Source organism: Mirounga leonina, unplaced genomic scaffold (genome assembly GCF_011800145.1).
Source record: "Mirounga leonina isolate KUSES-001 unplaced genomic scaffold, KU_Mleo_1.0 Mir_92, whole genome shotgun sequence".
In the NCBI taxonomy this organism is placed as follows: Eukaryota; Metazoa; Chordata; class Mammalia; order Carnivora; family Phocidae; genus Mirounga; species Mirounga leonina.
In genome coordinates this window covers 12,766,700-12,788,562 of record NW_023270852.1, presented here as the reverse complement: position 1 = coordinate 12,788,562, position 21,863 = coordinate 12,766,700, and the positions used below count along the sequence as shown (strand labels likewise).

The following is a 21,863-nucleotide window of genomic DNA, read 5'->3' as shown; positions in this document are numbered from 1 at the left end:
ATACAGTCTTTTAAAAAAAAATTAATTAATTAAAAAAAGAAAAAGAAACCAGCCAGATCGCAGTATAACCTTTCCCCCATACTCACCCCTGTAGAAGTTGAGGACCCTTTCTCCTTGCCCAAGAAAATAACAGGAATACTAAAACCACCTAAAATCATGACACTGAAGAGTTATAGGAGATAAAAAATTTCCCTGGAGAAGACTTAGGGAGACCAAAGAGTTTATACCCAAACCAACAGAGTGGCAAGAAAAGTCATGTTTGCCTATGACAGAGGAAAAAGATAAGTTCTAAGAGGCCCTGTAGATGAGTGCATGGAAAGCACCTAGAGGCAGAATTCTCTACCACGTAAGGAAAACTGACAGGCAGAGATGAGCTGCCTTGTGCAGTGGAGGTGTCCCCAGAACCCAGTTGGTATTGAGATGGTACCCTCAGACCTAGGCTTCTTCAGGAAGGAGCCATTTCTGGGGCAGTGGGGACATCTAAGTGGACTACGCTCCTAGATTCTGCTTGAGCCAGAGAATTCTTCATCTGTGGAGCCCATACAGCTTAAATTAGGTAAAAGGGTTCCAGTGCCCCCACTTCATCCCCCAAAAAAGCAGTGGGTTAGATAGTTATCAAAATGCAGTGAAGGAGGAGAGAAGCAACATTTACCAAAGGCCTGTCAGGGGCCAGCTCCTGTGCTGTCCACTTGAATCCCTCACACCACCACTTCTGCCTATACATTTGCTCTGTGCCAGAGACTCTGCCACATTCTTTGTGTATATTATCGCACCTAATCCTCACCAGCATCCCACCAGGATCCTGCAAGGTGGTGTGAGTTACTGTCCCCATGTTAGAGATGAGGAAACGAAAATTTAGGGAGGTGAATTAACTTCCCCAGGGTCAGCTCGCCAGAGGGTGGGACGAGGTGAGGTTTGAATTCAGGTTTGTCTGGAGCAAAGCCGCTTATTTCTGCCATACAACTTGCCCCACTGTGAGCCAAAAAAGGAGCCGAACTTCCCACAGGGACAACTGTGAGGCTTAAAGGAGACACTGTATGTAAAGTGCAGTGCCTTTGTACGGTGCCTGGCACTCAGCGAGCGGTTCCACAACCAGTAGTTAACCTCATTCAATTGGCAGCATGCATTGACTCCTGGGAGCCAGGCCCTGTGCTGTGATAGAGCTGTGGAGCTGAATAAGACTTGGCCTTTGTCACTGAGGACTGCTGGTTGAGATCACCAGGGCACTTAGAGGTAGATGGGAATAGAGGAAACTTTGTGGTGAGGGAGCAGTATGAGCAAAGGCCCAGAGGCAGGAAGACTCTGAGACCCATCACTGAGGGCGAGTTAGGAAGCAGACCCGGCAAACCCTCGGCAGCCAGCTTCCATTGCTTCAAGCTGTTTTCGTGGCCTGCCTGACTCCAAGCCGGCCAGGCTTCTACCCAGTGCGGGGCCAGGCAGGATGTGTGCATCTCCCCATCAGAACCTTCCAGCCTGGTGGACCCAAGAGCTGAGAGGGGCTGGGTGGGCAGGGAGGAGGAGGCGGCAGATATATGGCGGAGTCATCAGAGCCAGGTGATGTGTGTGGTGCCTGAGGGAGCAGCACAGTGACACTCTGGATTCCAACCGGCAAGCGTCGCTCCATTGGGATTGGCGCCGAATTATTGCTCCATATGAAACCCAGGACTGATGGGAGCTTTCAGTTACAGACTGATAGCAACAGCCAAAATTGGATTGTTTGCTATTTATTTTTTTTAACTTCTGTCAAGGTCACTACCGTAACAGGAAAACACTGCCCAAGCAGCAGGTATTTTTCATCCACTCTGCCTGCAAGAGCAATCTGCAACCACAACTTTTGTGACAGGGCCCTTACCTTGGCAGATCTCTTTCTAGAAAGCTGTCAGTGTTACGGGGTCTTAGGGGAAAGGAGCCTCCCTAAGATCCAGGTCTTTCTGTCCCACTCCAAGGCCTGCTTCCTTCCCCCATCCACCTGGCTCCATGAGCATTTTATCATCAGACCTGTACACTCACCCTCCCTGCCTGGCCTCCAGATAGTCCCACATCTTCTGCCTAACCCAGTAGTACAGCTTCTTCAAGCCTCCAGTCACCCAGAAGCCTCCCCACAATGTTCCTGGCTTTGCGTATCCTTCCCTTCTCTGGACTCCTGTGCCACCCAGTTTAGCTGTTAATTCTCTCCTCTTCTTATCTGTCACTAGATTTATTTTGCAAACATTCACCAGCTGCCTTCACAGTGCCAGAATTTCTGCAGTGAGTAAAAGATAGTGCCTGCCCTCAGGCAGCTCATAATCGACTTAGAGGACAGATTCACAAACATGGAACAAATTTGGTTTTTGTTTTGTTTTTGTTTTTAAGCAGGCTCCACACTAACATGGAGTCCAATGCGGGGCTTGAACTCAGGACCCTGAGATCTAGACCTGAACTGAAGTCGAGTCGAACACTTAACCGACTAAGCCACCCAGGCGCCCCAACAAATTTGTTTTCAATAGTGGGAAGTTTTTGGGGTTTTTTTTTTTGTTTTTTAGTGATAGGTACAAGCTAGAAATAGGCATGCATGCTTTGGAGAAAAATGGTTGATAACCACCTGGGAGGTATTTGTGTACAAGCCCTGCCTCACCTCCCTGTCCAACTTAGAGCTCCCTGAGGGCAGGCCTGGCTCTCCTCTCTTCCCTTGTAGTGTGATCACACTCAGGTCGCCTTCCTTCTGCCTTTTCTAAAGCGGACCAACAAGCCAAGGGCCAGATACACACCAGGCACTCAGCAGCAACTAGAACCCCCTAGGTTCCAGTCCTCCTCCTTCTCCCCACCCTACCATTTCCGTCATAGCATGCACAGGGCCAGACACATGGCAATTGCAGAATAATTGTGTTTAATTGAAATGCAATATCATTGAAGTGGAAGGTGTTCATAGCTCTGGTTTAAAAACCAAAAAGGTGGGCGCCTGGGTGGCTCAGTTGGTTAAGCGACTGCCTTCAGCTCAGGTCATGATCCTGGAGTCCCAGGATCGAGTCCCGCATCGGGCTCCCTGCTCGGCAGGGAGTCTGCTTCTCCCTCTGACCCTCCTCCCTCTCATGCTCTCTGTCTCTCATTCTCTCTCTCTCAAATAAATAAATAAAATCTTTAAAAAAAAAAAAAAAAAAAACCAAAAAGGTTTTTGGAGCACCTGGCTGGCTTAGGCGGTGGAGTGTGTGACTCTTGATCTCGGGGTCATGAGTTCAAGCCCCATGTTGGGCATAGAACTTACATTAAAAAAAAAGAAAGAGAGAGAGAGTAAAAACCAAAAAGATTTTCAAGAGGATAAGTGAAAGGAAAGAACCTCTATTTGTTAAGCACTTACACTGCATGCCAGCTCATTATGTATATCATCATATTTAATCCCCAACTTACAGATGAGAAAACTGAGAGGAAGTAACTTGCTCCAGATAATAAGCACATCTTGTAAGTGATAAAGCTGGGATTCAAACCCAGGTCTTTTGTCAGACTGCAGAGTCAAGGGTTAATCTACTAGCAGTACTTTATTTTACTAGCAGGGTGAGCCAGGACTACTGAGCGGTGGCCACCTAAGGTGAGGACTAGGACAAAGGGACAGTGGGAAGGACTGGGCCAGCTTCCAGTGGCCAGGAGCCAGAGTGTGCATCAGGACCCCTGGAGCCCCAGACCTGTGTTTTTTGCCCCTGGGTTATAGTGTAGAATGAAACGATCCTTCTGGGCCCGGCACTCCTGAGCCACCTTCTCTTTCTCCCCACAGTACCAGGAGAAGCAACGGAAGCGTGAGGCTGAGGAGCGGCGCCGCTTTCCCCTGGAGCAGCGGCTAAAGGAGCACATCATTGGCCAGGAGAATGCCATCGCCACAGTGGGTGCTGGTGAGTATCAGGATGCCAGGCAGCACCAAAAGAGGGCGGGGTGGCTCGTGGTCTGCTGTAGTGAGGTGTACATCCTGTTGTCACCGTACCGTGCAGAGGTGGCTATTACAACTTAACATTTGTTGAGTACTTTCTGTGTGCCAGGCATTATGATAAGCTCTTCACCTATGTTGTCGTTTAGTCCTTGTAACAACCCCGTGAGGTTAGTACCATTAAATCCCCATTTTTTAAAAGATATTTATTTATTTGAGAGAAAGAGAGAGCATGAGTTGGGGGGCAGAGAGGGAGAAGCAGACTCCCCACTAAGCAGCAGGGAGCCCAACACGGGGCTTGATCCCAGAACTCTGAGATCATGACCTGAGCCGAATGCAAACGCTTAACCGACTGAGCCACCCAGGCGCCCCAAATCCCCATTTTACAGATGAGGAGGCTGAGATACAGAGCACTTATAATAATCACTCAGGCTGCTTTCCTGTGCTCTAACTCTGAACTTCATCTGGTCCACTGTCCCCATCCCCCACTTTTCAGGTGAGCAGACTAAGACCCAGAGAACAGGAGCTTGTCTATCACTTGTAATGTAGCAACTCAGCCAGAACTAAAACTTCTATCTTTTGTCTCCCAGCCCGGAACTCTGCCACTCTTCAGTATAGTTTGTCAACAGCTGGCTCAATTTTAGGGAAAACATCCTGAACAAGTCTTAAGTACCTTCTTCTCGACCCTAGAAGCTCTTATGTCCCATACTAGGAGCCAGACTGCTCTCTGGTATAACCCCTACTCTAACTGCCCTCCTGCCCATGCAGACCCCACTAGAGAGAATAAAAAACTAAGGTTCTGCTCAAGGTGGTGGGCTCACCTCTATTCTGTGACTCGGGTGCATGACTCTCTGAAGGTGACCTCAGACAGATGAGGCAAGGGCAGAGTAACCCATGCCCAGCTTAAACAAGATATCCCCTAAGGCAGTGCTTCTCAGAACATGGTCTCTGGACCAGCAGCATCAACATCCTCTGGGACCTTGTTGGAATTGCAGATCTCAGGCCTCACCCCAAACTCTATGAAATCAAAAACTCTGGGGTAGGGCCCAGCAATCTGTGTTTTAACAGGCCCTGCAGGTGATTCTGATGCTCAGCTCAAGTTTAAAAACCTCTGCCCTAGTGTGTCTGTCCCATTCATGTTGCTTACCCCTTCTCTCGAAGCATTTGGTCCCACCAGATGCGATCCAGTACTGCGAAAGACAGCACCTGATAGAGGTTCACTGATAAAAGAAGACATCAGGCTGTATTGTGGTACTCCTTTGGGATATGGAATGGCATTTCAGCCCTAGGACACCAATTAGAGTAGTAATTGAAAAATGAAGGCGCCACCCCTGCGACACAGCGAGCCCAGCCTGATCTCCATCCTCCTCACACACCAATGGGACTCATGCGGTGGTCATGAGCCCCTCATCAGGGGCCTGACCTCAGCAGCAGATAAAAGGAGTCCACGATCAGAGCTGCCTCACCAGCTAGAGGTCAGAAGGCTGCCTGTAGCCTCCTGACACACAGGAGCTGAGGAAAGCTTTTTTGAACACACAGACCCCACTACTCAGGCCCAAACCACACTAGGCTGCCCTTTTGTGTCTGGATACAGACATCCACTCTCAGCCACCACCTTGAGGGTGGGAGCCCCCCACTTCTTTGCCAAGGCTGTGGCTGAGGTGGAGGGAGGAGAGACCCTGGGAGCTCTTGGGGGTTGAAGAGAAGAGTTCCCCATGGGAGAGACATTACGTGGGCGGAGAGCTCAGAAAGCATCTCCTACTGGAGTTTCCCGTCCACAGGGGCCAGCACTGCCGCTGCCGTTGTAGTGTTTTCCCTCTGCCTCTTACATGGCCCTTTCCCAGCGGGCTGCCTGCTCCTCTCTGACCTCCTGCTTCTCCCCGGCTTCTCAAGCCCGTAAGATGTGAAGCTCCCAGAAGTTGGAGGGAGCAGGGAGGAGGACTTGGGATCTAGAGAATTAGACCAACGTGGGTCCAAGAGCAGGTCTGCCACTTAACAGCCGTGCAACTCTGGCTACTCACTCGGCCTCTTTGAGTGCCAGTCTCCTCACCTGTGAGCTGGGTGAGGCTCTCACAATACAGCACATGCTCTTTCTAGTCTCTGTCCTCAGGATGTTTACCGTCTAGGGTTGGGCATGTTCTATAGATCAGGCCCACAGTTATTTCCTTCAAGCCAAGACTGATCCATAGTCCCAGCCCCAGGCTGGCCTCTTCCTCTGATCCTACACCGACCTCTGAAGTAACCCACGTTGTCTCTCCTTGTCGTTGGCCCAGAGAAGCAGTAAATGATCCAGCTGCCCACCTCCGAGGGGCTGTCAGAATGTCTGCCCTGAGACCTTCCCTCTACCCAAAGCTCCATTCTGTTACCCAAACTCTGCTTCGGATCAGGAGGGCCCTACGCCTTGTCCTGTGTTAGGGAGGTTGACCCTGCTGGGTTTCCAGTGACCCTAGAAAAGACAGACAGGTATTAGGGCCTGAGCTGTGGGCTTGGTATATCTGCTCCATTTGTATGGTGGTAATTGTATGCCCTCCTAGCTGAGAAGCCTGTGGCTGGTGATCACACTGATAATGATCAGGTAATGTTCACCTACCAACCCAGGTGAAGCATCAGTTACTTTCTGGGTCAGAATTTGTGGTAGGCAAGCAGCAACCAGTGCCTCAAAGTCTCCAGACTAAAGCAGGTGCAGGAGAGAGAGGCGGATCGAGAGGGGTAGGCCAGGCCTCTCTGGATTCTCTAGGCTAGCACCAGATATATGCTAGGGACTGGCTGGGTGGAGCCTGGCACCCCAGGGGTACCATGAGGATGGGCAGCCAGAGAAGTGCCGCAGAATGAATTGATTTGATAAATGGCCATTTATTACCCACACGAATTGGCTGAAACCAATTTCGGTCACATCAACCCCTGGTAAGTGCTGGGATATTGATTTGTGCAAAGTAATACAGTGAATTTATCAGTGTGATCCCCAGCTGCAGGGCTTCTAGCAAGGCTGGCGCACAGTTACCGCCTTACAAATGGAGGAGATAAAGCACCAACCCCTTAGCTTACGCCCCATGGCCTCTCTGGTCTTCTAGGGTCACGGGAGCCAAAGCAAGGCCAGCATACATACCACAAGCCAGAGCGTTGGCACTGAAAGTGAGGGTCTCCTTCCAGAATCCAGAGCCACTCTTAGTCATGGGAGGGGGAGGACACCTAGCCCATTGGGCTGACCTCCTGGGAGCTCAGAGCCTCTATGTCTCACCTTTCTCCTCAGAAGAGCAACCAGCTGTCTATTTAGCACATTCAGGGCTAGACTCCACCCCCTTCTTCCTACTTACCCACCTCCTGTGCTCCTACCTCAGTAAAGGCACCACCATTCACCTGGTCTCTTAAATAAAAACTTAGTTCCTTGGCTTCTCCCTCTCCTTCACCCCTAACAGCCCATCACATTATCAGGTTCTAGCATCCTGCCTCTTAAATGGGTCTCCTTTCCTAATACCACAGCCCTTGCTCAGGACCTCAGGATTTCCCATTTGAACCATGTAGTGGCCTCCTCCCTGGTCTCCCTGCCTCCTTTCGTTCCCCTGTAATCATTTCTCCTCCCCAGCTGAGTAAGCTTTGTAAAATGTGAAAACTTCCCTGTCTAAAATCTTTGGGTGGCTCTTGCTGCCGTAGCCCAGAGTACAAGGCCCACCCGGGCTGCTGCGCCCCACGCCCCCGGCCGGCACGCACACCAGGCTGCTTCTGCTTCCCTGGACGTGCTGTGTTGATCTGCTTGCATTTGTGGGCGTTGCCCTGCTGCCCTCTCTGCTTGGAATAACTTTGCTTCTGGCCCTTTCCTGACCCCATCTCCCACACTCTGGCTGGTTTTTACTTAGCCTGACTCAGTTCAGGAGCAATAGACTGTAGACTCCTGAGAGCAGAGACCATGACTGAATCATTTTTGTTTTTCCAGTTCCTGGCACAGCACTCTTCGTGAAGTAGATGTGTAGTGCAGTTTGTTGAAGTAATTTGGTTGGGCCCCTGTCCATCTCTGTGCTCTGAGGAAAGGAGAGAAGCTGTAAGCCTGCCCTCTAGTAGCTCACAAGCATACTAGGAACATGAGTGTATTGAAATAGTAACAACACTCACACTACTTGACCTTTGACCCCTCCAGTGGACAGGCCATTCCCCAGTCCCGCTCTGGGTTAGCCTGCACACCTGGAAGCTTCCCTGCAGCTCCCTCTAACCAGGGGCTTATCACCAACACCCATTGTACCTGTTCCCACTTGACTCTGAAGCCCATGAATTCCCTCAGGAAAGCTCAGCCATCACAACTCATTTTCCATGCTGGGGTCTGGCCTGAATTCAGAATCTCAGCATCAGCCACGTGACACACAGTGGGCTCTTTCGTGCTTTACTTCCCTTTTTGACAGTCCAAAATCGTAATTGCCCAAGCCCTGCAGCTTTCTGGACCCCCCTCAGAGTCCTGTTTCTGAGCTAAAATATACATCCAGGCCATCCCTGAGTCATGTCGAGGCGGTGATTAATTTAGAAAACTGCTTGCAGTCCCACCTCCACCCCATACCACTTCAGATGTTCTCGTTGTCCACACCATCCTGCCCTTTCCCTGGCCTGCCGAGATACTCAAGACCCAGGCCTTCTCCAGAAAGCCTTCTTAGTCCCCCGCCAGGACACAGGGCCTGTTCTTGGGGCTTCCCATGGACACCTTTCATCACTGCACTTACCACAGGACATCTCTTTGAATGTCTCTCTCCAAAGGTCAGGAACTACCTCTCGTTCAGCATTTCCCCAGGGTTGGGCACACAGGCGTGTGTGCTAAACTCGAGTGAATGAAGCCTAAGCCCCTCTTGACATTCAGCCTCTCTCCAACACAGAGTCTCATCCCAGCCTCCTTCTGGAAGGGTGGTGCTCTTCCTTCCAGTGATTCCTGCCCCAGCACACACATGCATGCACACACACCTGGGGTGGAGGGTGTTCAGCAAAAGCTATTTACATTGTTTATATGTAACCACTCAGTAGCAATAGTTTGCCTTCAGAAACACTAATCCTTAGAGACTAAGAAGAAAACTGTTCTCTCATCCTCCCAACCTGAGGTTCCAATCAGTATCCATTCTGACAGCAAACACTTCTTGAGCACTTGCTGTGCTCTCCGAACCTACAAGCTGTAGACAGGAGATTGCTAAAGATGTTCAGGTGACTCAACCACAAGAGTTCCTCTGAAGGACTGGTTCCCCTAAGAGATGCCACAAGCATGGGACAAACATGTTCCAAACATGTTAGGCTAAAAAAACCCTCCCACACCAGATCACTAGAACTTACCAGGAAGGAGGAGTCAGCCCACCCAGATGGCCTCAGAACCTGGAGCTGGACGGAGGCAAAGGCCTGGGATGGGAGGAGGAGGCAGCTGTCTCCTCTCGCTTTGGTTTTGCACATGATGGGTCTTTCTGTCTGGAATGTCCATCACACCCGTACTGCCTGGCAGTGGCCCCTCATCATCCTGGCAGGTGTCAGTCGGGCACGAATGGATCTCCCTCACTTCTCCCAGGACTCCCATCCCACACAGCAGCGCTCACCTAAATGGCACAGACCTTTCTTTAGCCCAGCACCTGGCTCAGAGCTTGTTTGCTGCACAGATGGAGAAGGCTCCCTGGAGAGGGGTTAAGAAGAGAGAGGAAGCCTTCTTCACCCACGGGTAGTAATGACCGCTAGGAGCATTGAGACTCGGGTCCAGGCCTCACTCTTCTTCTCTGTAGAATGGAAATCAAAGTATCTGTTTTTTCGTCCTTGTGATTCCAGAAAGACCAACAATTAATTCATTTAGTCAGCAAGCATTATCCCACCTCTGGGCTAGTCCCAAGGGTCCCTCAGGAAATGAAGCTCCTAGCACCTGCTCTCACAGATTACCCAGCCTGAGCACACCCTCCTCCAGGACACCAAAGGCGCAGGTGGATGAAACGCCTTGCACTGCCCCTCACTGAGCCCCCATCTTCTCTTCGGTAAAATGGAGGTTAATACTGCTCAGGACTAGCACGAAGATGAAAGAGGTATGTGTCCCATACCGCTACAGCTGCCACTGCTACTGTGACTACTGTGGCTGGCACTTTTCTGAAGATCGGGCTCATACAGAGTGCCTTCATAACCCTGGGCTCATTTCATCTACGTGTGGGGCTGGCATAGCATGTGTCTGAGCATTCCTGTTTTATAGCTGAAGAAACCAAGGCTCTACAGGAGTGTATTATTCAAAGCCAGTTAGCTAGAAAGTGGCAGAGCCAGGACTCCAAAAGATCCTATAACTCCTACCCTGTCTACCATACCACCCTGTAGGTGAAGTGGACCAGAGAATATAGACCCTGGGAGTTAATGGAGTAGAGGTGGGGTTGGATCATCAAAAAGGTTGCTGCATGTGAGTTTGAAGATGGTCCGGTAGTGGTGGGTGCAGCCGGGAGAAGGCGTTCTGCTAAGGGGAAGAACACAGCAAGGAGGCACTGGTGCTGGCCCAGCCTGTGGAGAGGCAGCTGGGCCTGTGGGAGCTAGCAGAGATGGGACCGGCCAAGGAAGGGGCTGAGCTGCCTGCTCAGGGGACCCTGACACCATCTCGAGCCCAGAGAGTAGTCAGGAGACAGTCAGAGGACAGGGGCTCCTGAGGCCATGTATCAAAGGCTGAATGAGCTAGACTGGAAGCTACAGAAAGACAAGTTTTCTGGGTGAGGCTAGGGTATGAGGAGGTGTTGTGGCCGGGGAGGGCTGACTCCTTTCTTTAAACTCCTGAAGCACAAGTTCAGGCTCGCGAGTTAGCCAGAGCTGAGGGTAAAGCCCAGGGCCTTCATTTGTTTACCTGTGTAACCTTGAGCAGGTTACCTAACTTCTCCGCACATACTTCCTCATCTGTAAGAAGGGAACCAAGGGACGCCTGGCTGGCTGAATCGGAAGAGCATGCAACTCTTGATCTCAGGGTTGTGAGTTTGAGCCCCACATTGGGTGTAGAGATTACTAAAAACTAAATAAACTTAAAAAAAAGAAGAAGAAGAAGGGAATCAAATTCCCTGCCCTGCCAGCTTTGTAGATTCATAATGAGGCTCAAATGAAGTTATGTCTATGGAAGTTTTTAATAGACTGAAAAGTCTAGCGGAGTAAGTTGCTGCATTTGCTGGTCCACAGTGAGACATCAGTACCTATGGCCACGTCTCCAGTGGCCCATCAGTGTCTCTGCCCCAGCCTGACAGAACCCTCAAGGCTCCCAGCCGTGGTCATCAGCCACCCTGGCAGCCACACACCCTGGGGGCCTGCCTTCCTCAGTCTTTCCTAGCTGCTTCCATTTTTCATTCTGTCGGACTCCATCTGCTTGGTCGTTTTTCTCTTCAGATATTATTAGAAATATCCAGAGTTGTAATTGTTTAATGGTTGGCATTTCGCCTGTTTCACAGGGGGCCAGATCAAACCCACCCCAGACTCATGCCCCGGGTCTGGCAGAATTGGCCAGGGACAGCTGTGCAGTGGAGTCTGCCTGGCATTATAAAGAGCTCTCTCCCAGGTGCATTATTAGAAAAGAAGGGGGAAAGGTGGCCCCAGGCATAATCCAATTCCACCTTCTCCATGGCGTTTTTGAACTGCATAGCCCAGCAGTGTGCAGCTCTCAGTGGCTGGGAAGCTTTCCTGAAAGAGAAATCCAGATCAGAACCTCAGGTACCTGACACCTGGGGAACCCCACTTCCCCCAGGCCACCTGTCTGAGTGATGCCTGGGCACTTCTGCCTCTCCCAGATACCCCATGAAGCCTGAACCCAGTTCATGCTCAGCTTCTTTCCAACCTACCTTCTCAGTTCACACAACTTTTGGAAGAATGTGATTCCTTTCAGATAATCCCTCTCTCACCCCTGCCCCAACACACATCTACCTAGAGCGTCCACAGAAGTCTAGCCTTTGCCATTTATATCTCTGCCTCCCCAAAAACCCCACCCATGGGTTCTTGTTTCTCTCGGGGCACTGGGGACTCCCATCTCAGCCAGGCTTGGACTACCCCTCATCATCCCCAGCCTTCAGGTACCTGTGAGGCTGGTGGGTTCCTCTGAGAGCCAAGCCTTCCATAGGGCTGGGTCAGCTAGTTTAGAGATGATCTGGGACCTTGCCCAAGGGAGAGGCTGGACTTGAGTGTTTTCTCAGGGGGTGTCTCCCAAGAGGTTGCACTTCCATCTGTTCCTCCTGAGGCCAGAACTAGAAAGATCTTTAGGTAGCAGCGTTTGAGTTTGAGGTGAGAAAGGCCACAACACGGACCTGAAGTCCTAAGGCAGGTATTTGAGACCATAATCTGACTCCACCCACAACTACTCATGTTCATTCTTGTCTCTCCACCTATGTCATGCTGGCCACCTTTTTTCCCTCCAGATCCTTCCCAGTCTCCACGATCCCTCATCAGTCCCACTTCTTCCAGAAAGCCGTCCCTGACCTCCGCAGCTACTTCTCTGGAACCCAGCCATACAGATGGTAGCACACGGTATAGCGTTTAGGATCCTTGTACCTCAGTACTGGCCAATACTTCCCCAAGACCATCAACTCTTTCTCAGTTGACTTGTTTTTCAGGCCTTGTCTTCTGACATATATCCCTTTGTTTATCTCCCCCTGACACTCTGAGAACCAGGCCATACATGCAGACCAACCCTGACATAACACAGTGCTCTGTCCCTTCCTGCTTCTGACTGCCATGTTCCCATTAATGCAACCCAAATTGATACTCACTTTTTTAAAGCAGCTGTATATGAGCAAAAAAAAGAAATGTTTAGAGAGAGAAGAGACTCTACCATCTCTACCAGTCAACTAGTAATTTAGTTGTATGACTTGGGCAAGTCTCTTTATCTTTTGCCTCAGTTTCCTGTTTAGTATAATAGAATTGAGAATAATACCCCTCTCATGAGGTTTGTGTGGGTCTTGAGTAATAAAAAATGTTGACAGTTTTTCCAGTTGTGCCTGGCAAATAGCATGTTCAATAAATGGTTGTTCTTCTAATGGTTCTGCCTCATTCCTCCCCCTGCTCTTCTGCTTGAGTGACGCCTCTGAGCCTGACTCTCCCACTCCGTAGTTAGGCACTTAATTTCCTCACCTTGAATGCACAGCCCTTGATTATATATATACTTCCTCCTGAAGAGGAGCGGTCAGGTCTCACTCGAGCAGAGCTGAACTCCCAGGGAACCTAGTACAGATCTGTCCCACTCCCCCAGCACTGCTCCCCACTGGAGGCCATGGTTAGTGGCAGTGCTAACCGAGTGGCTCACCCGTCTGTGCCCTGAGCTCCACACTACCCTTGACTGGATTCCAGAAAGTACATTTGGCTATACTTCCAGACAGTGGACTAGATCTTGGTTTCCCCAAATGGGAGAGTCCAGAGCTCACACCCCAGATCCCTTAGGGCCTGCCATGGGCTTCTCTCTCTTCTGTTTGCATAGGAGGCAGGCTCAGTCTCCCACCAGTGGTGAGTAGATGGGGAACCAGCCATCTGAGAGCTAAAGTTCCTCTTGAATTCTCCTTCACCAGCCCCCTACCCCTCCATTCACCATCCACCCGCCTTTCAGTTTCCCTGGCAACGCTGAGTGCTCATCCTGGAAAACTTTATCCGAAATCTGCTCTGGGCAGCTTTCCAAATCCATGCTAACCTGATTAGGTGTCTCTAGGGGCCTTGCCAGCTAATCAGATTAGGCAGCACTAATGGTAGTGAGGACTTTGAGTGGGCGCAGAGCAGTAAAACATATTGTATACTTAGTGATAATTATCCTGCCTTTTGTGTCATTGATTTATCTGCCTCCCTCCCTGTCCACCCCCCCCCTCCCCAATCTTGTGTGTTTGGCCCTAGCGATCCGGAGGAAGGAGAATGGCTGGTACGACGAAGAACACCCTCTGGTCTTCCTCTTTTTGGGATCATCTGGAATAGGTAACTGGGAACAGATTGGCAAGGGGGCGAGGAGAGCTGGGGGAACCCTAGCTGCTATGGGCCAGGGTCACACAATCCACTGCTATACAACTCCAGCTCTGAAAACAACCACCTCCAAATTACAGAGCTAGCAAGAGGATTATCTGTCACATTAGGAACAGCTGGAATTATGCCCCTCTCTCTGGAAGCTGTGGTGCAGGGCCTACGTCACCTGGACGACCAGGCCCTTTGGGGTTTGTTAGCCCTGGTCCGGCTACTCTGCATCCCCAGAGCTGCCCTTTGAAATAGTTGAACCACCTCCACTGCCCAGCACACCAACCTTATTTAGTGCAGCTTGGGGCATAACCTTCTAGGAAGCTAAAGAAAGCCCCTCATATGGCCAGCACAGTGTGGAGTGCATCGCAAAATTGGTTTCAGTCAAATGCATTGGGGACTTCTCTAGTCAGTTTGGCTGGATTATCTGAGGCAATCTCACCCCCTTACTCTCCACCCTCACAGAACCCCCACCTGCACCACCTCCTCCCACCATTGTCCTGATGGGGAGTTTCATGCATTTGTTGTCTCTTCTTTCCCTCTTAGCATCTTTATGGACCTACCACTCCCCCAGAAGTAGGTTACCTCCATCTCACCATGATACTGTAGAACTTGATTTCCTCTGCTAGAGAGTGACTTCCAAAGGTTTGGCCATCATACCAAATGGCCCTTCAGAGCCACCACTTTGGTATTGTCATTCCTTCTTTATGTTACAGAGAAAGGCTATGAGGCCGAGGAGAGGTGTTCTTAATCCCTCCCAGCCTCTGTTCAGCCTATGGCTCCAAGGCCTGGCTGGATGGCAAGACCATGAGTGTCTAAAGAGATTCAGTGCAGGGACCAGGAAGTCACGGTGCTCCTATCAGAGGCAAGGTTTGCACTGGGCTTCAAAGGACAAGTTGGCTCTGGATTATAAGAGTCCACCTCCCACTCTTAGGATGCTGCCATTAGAAAAAAAGTCTCAGTCTCCATCCCCAGAAAAATCAAGATGCAATGCAGACTTTGATTCTGTTTCCAGCTCCACCTTTAATTCTCCCTCCAATGACTGGGAGAGTCACCGACCCTCCCTGAGCCCATCCATAAAATATATTATTTCCAATGTCCATGCATTTCTAATATTCTTTCATTCCAGAAGACAATCATTTGGTTCTAACCCAACACCTCTCCTTTCCTTCTTATTAGGAAAGACAGAGCTGGCCAAGCAGACAGCCAAATATATGCACAAAGATGCCAAAAAGGTAAGAGCTGGGATGTAGGCCTCGCCACTACTGCTAGCCCCCCAAAATTCTAGGCTCCCTGAATGTGGCAATAGTGAATCAAAAAGATGGACCCTGGTCCAGAAAGCAGGCCTCAGTCTGGCCTCAGCTTGGCCACCAATTGTTCCAGGAATTTGGGCAAGTTATCCAACCTCCTTGTACCTCAGTTTATTCATCTATGAAACAGGAAAAATAATCCTTGCCCTGCCTGACTGCTGGGCCATTTGGGAGAACCCAGTGAGATTCATCCATGCATTTTCAGGCATCTACTCTGGCCAGGTATTGTACTAGATCCTGATAACTCAACATTTAGGACACTCCCCTGCCCTGAGGAACTCAGGCCAGAAAGGGAAACAGCTTTGGAAACATATTATTACTATCTAGTACGTCAAGGCTGTGCCAGAGAGAGTCTTGGGGCCTGTAGAAGAAAACAAGTAGGAATGACAAGATGCCATATTGCTTCTCTCCATTGTATATGAGCTTTTATTTTTTTTTTTTTAAGATTTTCTTTATTTGTCAGAGAGTGCAAGCAGGGGGAGCAGCAGGCAGAGGGAGAAGCAGGCTCCCCGCTGAGCAGGGAGCCCAATGCGGGACTCGATCCCAGGCCTCTGGGATCATGACCTGAGCCAAAGGCAGCTGCTTAACTGACTGAGCCACCCCGGCACCCCTGTATATGAGCTTTTATTTATTTATTTATTTTTAACATTTTATTTATTTGACAGAGAGAGACACAGCAAGAGAGGGAACACAAGCAGGGGGAGTGGGAGAGGGAGAAGCAGGCTCCCCACTGAGCAGGAAGCCCGATGAGGGGCTCAATCCCAGGACCCTGGGATCATGACCTGAGCCGAAGGCAGACACTTAACTGACTGAGCCACCCACGTGCCCCTGTATATGAGCTTTTAAACATGATTTCTTAGGCCCTAAGCTGCGGAGTGGTCACAGTCCCCTTTTCCCCATGACTTTGGAGCCTTTGGACTCACCACAAGAGAGACCTGTCCCTATCCCATATTTTTTCAGGCTCAGGCTCTCAAGGCCTACTTAATTTGACTTTCTGGGGTGACTGGAAGCATCTTCCTGCAGAGTGAAATGTCAGAGCCATCCTCGAAGATTGCAGAAACATTTCAACTAAAGCCAAACATTATTCCACCAGCCTTCCCCTTTGGAGGCTAAGGTACCCCTGCCCACCACCTGAGGTTGCCCGTGACCCCAGATGCCCTTGGCTAATTTCTGTGGAAGGCCTCCACAGCTGAGGCAGTGAGGAATTACTCAGGCCTCTCAGCCAGAACTGCCCCAGCAGCAGAGTCCTAGCCACCTTCCATCCTGCTCCTGGCCTCACTGCCCCTTTGCCCCCTCCCTGAGGGCCTGGCAGCCACAGAAACAACATAGGTCACTCAGGCTGTGTCCTCCTGAGCCACATCCTCGGCCCCCTTCTGCCTAATAACTGGCCAAAGGCTCTGAAGCCTCCCTGGCTCTGCCAGTAGCTATGCTCTGCCTCAGCCAAGCCCAGAGCAGACCCACTTGACAGGCAGTAGGCAAGAAGCAGCACATGGCATGCTAATATGCTGCAACTGAAATAGCATTTTTAAGACAATTCATCAGGTTGGCAGCGATTGAAACAATTAGCACTCTGGAAAGAGCCATAAACTAGCAAGACTATTAGGGAAGATACAGTTACGGGCAGGAACCACCTGATTAGGGATGAAGAATTCTGAGTGGTTTAATTTTAATACTGTCAGAAAGGTTAATATTTAATTACAAATTATAATCTCCTTATCCAAGCCGTCTTAATATGTCTTCATACACAGTGGAAGAAGAAGGAAAGCATCAGCTGACTTGCTGGTGTAGAAAGGAGACGGGGCTTGCTAAGAGACTGATGAGGCAGGTCATTTTCAGTCGGCACATCTGAACAAGGGTCCGACTGACACCAGTGCAGGGGCTCCTGAAAGCATGGGGATGGCATCCTGCAATACACCATCACCCCTCGGAGGAGGTGGGCTGGCGGTCAAGGCCCTGGAGCCAGCCATTCTTCAGCACAGGCTCCAGTTCTACTTTCTCCTGGCCTTAGGCAGGTTGCTTGACTCCTCCAAGTTTCAGCTCTCTCACCTCAAAATGCAGCTGTCCAGCCCTGTGTCTAAAGTTGTCGTGAGCATGGAGCAAGATACTGAGTCACAGTGAGCTCAGGCTGTGGCACACTTAAGTCAGCGCCTGAGCCCTGATCTCCTGTTTATTCATCATGTTGTACTTTCCATGGTACCACCCCATCAACCGTCTTGTTTGACCCCATGAAGAAGATAGCATAGATGCTGAATTAGATCCACTTTGCAGATGAGAAGACTGAGACCTTATAGCATGTAGGGGCAGGCCCGTCCAGGGTCACTTGTGAGGGGAAGAAGTAAAATCAGAATCCAGTCTCTCAACTCTCCTTTCAATGCCATCGTTCCTAGCTGCGGTAGGAGGTTAAATGTAAACTTGTCAATTTGTTCCCGTGTCAAATAGGGAGATGTGAAGCATGAGAAACCCAGTACAACCATCTGTGTATTTAATTTTTAAATCCTAGGTGGTGCCTCTGTAAAACTTTCTTGTACCAACTCCGTGCAGAGTCTGTGTTTAGCACAGACATCTTCTGGCCATGTAACAGGCCAGTGTGAGACCTGCCTTCAAAACCCGAGAGACCTGGACTGTACCCGACGCTAGCAGGACCCAAGGAACGATGTACAGAAAGTGCCGTGTCACAGGAGCTGGAGAGGAACTGTGCGGTAGCACTGGCTCAATGACACCCTCAGTGACACTGGCCAGGGACTCGGTGGCTTGGATTTGAGTTCCGGCTCTCAGATCCTTAGTGCCTCATTTGTAAAAGGTCACTAATGCCTCTGGACCTGGCTGCCTCACAAGGTCTCATTTGCACATTTGTGTAATTTCTTTATCAGATCTTTGGCTTAATTTTTTTCTCTCATTAGCCTCTGCTCTTTCTCCCAAATTTGAGCAGTTTTGTTAACTTCCATTATTAGGCTTAATAATCCTTGAAAGAGAACCTTAATGGGGCTCTGTGATCTTCTCCTGAGGTAGGGTGGTAGCGCCCTGAAGATGGCAGTTAGCATGGCACTGTGACAGAGGGATCGGAAGCAAGGGTCTGAGTCCCCCTGCCTGGGTTCAAACCCCAACTCGAAACTACTCTGGAGTTGGCTGGGATCTCTGTTCACATCTGTTTTCTCATCTGTAAAATGGGTTCAATTATGGTGCCTATCTCATTGGATTATTATGAAGGTTAAAAGTGATCATGTAAACTGCTAAACACCGTTCACACATAGTAAGCAATCAGTACATGTTGGATATTACTATCATAATTGTTGCCTCACTTCTAGATAACCCTAAGTTAAGATCATATGAAACCAAAAGTATTCCAGCTAAGAAAATCAAGCCCTAGAACTTGTTCAAAGTTACTCAGCAAATCAGTAGAAGAACTAGGATGAGAACCCACATCACTTGACATAAGTGATCATTAGAGTCTATACTTCTGGTGTCCTGGGACACTTGACATCAGGGCACAAAGCTCAGAACTTACAGGTGAAGACTGCCAAGAGCTGATTGACAGCAGGAAATATGAGGCAGTAGAGTTAAGTGGCTAAGAGCACAGGCTTGGAGCTAAATTGTAAAACCTGAGGGACTTTGGGCAAGTTACTTTCATCTGTGACTCAGTTTTCTCATCTGGAAGGTAGAAATGATAATAATACTTACCTCATAGACTTGTACATGTTCTGAGCTCTGTATAGCTTGTTTAGAACATTGCCAGGCACTTAATAAGCATCTAGGGACTGTCAGCTATTATCATTAGGTACCCATCTTGGGGCTTAGAGGGCATTGCTCCCTCTGGAAAGCATGCCCAGCTTCCTCATGTTCATGCTCCCGTTCTTCCTCAAGCCTGTGTTTGTCTTGGTTGAGCTGCCTAGGACCTTCTGAAAATGCTTGCTGGCTGATGCCCCATGTTCTCTGATCGCAGCGATAACCTCCACCTGGCCTTAATACTGCTCCAAGCCCTTACCTACCTCTTGGATTAGGTGTTCTCAGGACCCTGGGGAGGCAGGGAGAGGAAACAAGGGCCTGTGCTCCATAAGAAGGAACTGCAGGTCCAAAAGGGGAGGCAGCATGCCCAACGCCACGCAGACAGTGGCCGAACTGGGACTGGAAGCCAGGTCCCTGCCAGAGCTCTTCTGCTGCCCTGTACCTCGGGTACAGAGTGACACAGAAAAACTAACATTTCTGACCAGCAGCCGTGCTAGAACGTGGCTGGAATTTCAGACAGAGATAGCTACCTCTCTCTAGGGTCTTGGTGCCCTGTCATCCCCAGCTCTCAGAAGTGCATTCAGTGAGTGCACTGTCTGAGGTGGAAACGTGTGCCAGTGGGAAAGGAGCCTGGGGAACCCTGGTCTGGGTGGAGGGACAGGGCACCTGGGAATATAAATCCCTAAATTTGTCATGAAAAAGAGTGAACTTGCAACCCCCTTGCTACATATATGCACACATACCCTTTCCCTGGGGCTAATCATGGTTGCACCTCACCCCAAAGGACCAGTTCCCAGCAGATCACTCCTAGACCCCGTGGTGGAGAGAGATGGGCTACAAGCTGCCTTATGGATAGCTTTTAAGTGAAATGAGGAAATGTAAATAAATTAAAAGATTTCTTAGCACAAAAGAGTGGCGCCTGGGTGGCTCAGTCGTTAAGCGTCTGCCTTCAGCTCAGGTCATGATCCCAGGGTCCTGGGATCAAGCCCCACATTGGGCTCCCTGCTCCATGGGAAGCCTGCTTCTCCCTCTCCTACTCCCCCTGCTTGTGTTCCCTCTCTCGCTATTTCTCTCTCTGTCAAATAAATAAATAAAATCTTTAAAAAAATTTTTTAAATAAATAAATAAGGGCGCCTGGGTGGCTCAGATGGTTAAGCGTCTGCCTTCGGCTCAGGTCATGATCTCAGGGTCCTGGGATCGAGTCCCGCATCGAGTTCCCTGCTCAGTGCAGAGCCTGCTTCTCCCTCTCCCTCTGCCACTCCCTCTGCTTGTGCTCTTCTGTCTATCTCTCTGTCAAATAAATAAAATCTTTAAAAAAAAAAAAAATAAATAAATAAATAAAATAAAAGATTTCTTAGCACAAAAGAAACGTAATCTAAAACAAAGAGGCGGGGCGCCTGGGTGGCTCAGTCGTTAAGCGTCTGCCTTCGGCTCAGGTGATGATCCCAGGGTCCTGGGATCGAGCCCCGCATCGGGTTCCCTGCTCTGCAGGAAGCCTGCTTCTCCCTCTCCCACTCCCGCTGCTTGTGTTCCCTCTCTCGCTGTATCTCTCTCTGTCAAATAAATAAAAAATCTTAAAAAAAATAAATAAATAAAATAAAATAAAAAATAAATAAAACAAAGAGGCATGTACCCACAAAGACCTGCAAAGCTGAGGGCACCACGGAGCTGGCTGGGTATTTGTTGCACCCTTCCTTCTCATCATGGTCCACACTGACTGTAACTGAATCTGTCCATGACTGTAACTGAATCTGTCCATGTCTACCTGCCCCACTTGAGGGGTTCTCCTCAAGGATGGAGACCAAGACTTGTTCGCTGCTGTGGCTCCAGCACACACAGGATGCCCTCACCATCCTGACGTGGTAATCAGACCAGTAGAAGCCTGAAAAAAGAGACATTCTGAGCCAGATTTAGAAGAGCAGGGACATGACTTGGGTTTATTGAGGTAGGGAATGAGGGTATCATGCGGGAGATGAGTGGACAGAAAAGGAGGCCAGGAGATAAAAAATATATGAGAATGGGATAGAAGATCTTGCATTGGTGTGGTCTGAAAGCCTAAGGGATATTTGAAATGTGCTCCTCCTTAACCCTTCCCTCTATACCTTCCTGCCTCCAAATGGATTCCTGCTTGTTTTCACACAGGGCTTCATCAGGCTGGACATGTCTGAGTTCCAAGAGCGGCATGAGGTAAGTGAGAGTCCTCGCTGAAGTGTGGTTTGGAGGGCCTGGAAGTCAACAAGACTTTGCCTGGGTATTTTGTTGTGACTTGCTTATGGACCTGAGATAATTCCAGCAGCCTTGGGATTCATCCTTTGGGGGCATATGTGTGCAAGAGGGTCACTGATCTGTTTTGCATAGGACTTGCTCTGAAAAAGAAACCTAGAGAAGATCTGTAGGCTCTTCCATTGCGGCAGGATTCCTACCACCCCAGAAAAAAGTCCGACTGTCCTTGTTGAGACAGGCACTGCTAATGAGTGAAGCCATTTTCCTGTGCATGCCCATATCAGAAACTAAAAGTATAGAACAGCCTTCCCAGTATATTTCCTTCCTTCCTCCAGGTGGCCAAGTTTATCGGGTCCCCACCAGGCTACATTGGACATGAGGAGGGTGGCCAGCTGACCAAGAAGCTGAAGCAGTGTCCCAATGCTGTGGTGCTCTTCGACGAGGTGGACAAGGCCCATCCAGATGTGCTCACCATCATGCTGCAGCTGTTTGATGAGGTGAAAGTCACTTTGGGCTAGGATGGAGTAGGGGACATCTGGGAGTATGGTGAGCTATGAACAATAAGAATCAAGGGCCCAGAGGCCTGTCTGATCCCTCCTTCACTTGCCACTTCCACATGTGTACATTCGGTCACCTAGCAGATGTGGCTTTGCCCCCTTTCTGGACCAGGGTCCAGGCTGAGCACTTGCGGACAAACCAGCTCTACCCAAGAGTTTTTGTGGCTGCCCAGGCTGCCTTCTAGAGAGACACGGAGCAGAGGTGCCAGGACAGACCTGAATTTTTAG

At 49.7% G+C, this 21,863-nt stretch overlaps 1 protein-coding gene across 5 annotated transcripts in view; it reads left to right on the top strand.

Moving 5' to 3' along the window:
- CLPB (caseinolytic mitochondrial matrix peptidase chaperone subunit B) overlaps positions 1-21,863 on the top strand; it is a 162,215-nt gene that overhangs the window by 113,056 nt on the left and 27,296 nt on the right. For all 5 annotated transcript variants that reach the window (XM_034995491.1, XM_034995494.1, XM_034995492.1 and 2 more), the window contains 5 exons: positions 3,746-3,860; positions 13,712-13,789; positions 15,002-15,057; positions 20,998-21,042; positions 21,414-21,575. In XM_034995491.1, the coding sequence (XP_034851382.1) occupies positions 3,746-3,860; positions 13,712-13,789; positions 15,002-15,057; positions 20,998-21,042; positions 21,414-21,575 (456 nt within the window). The remainder of the gene's footprint in view (positions 1-3,745; positions 3,861-13,711; positions 13,790-15,001; positions 15,058-20,997; positions 21,043-21,413; positions 21,576-21,863) is intronic.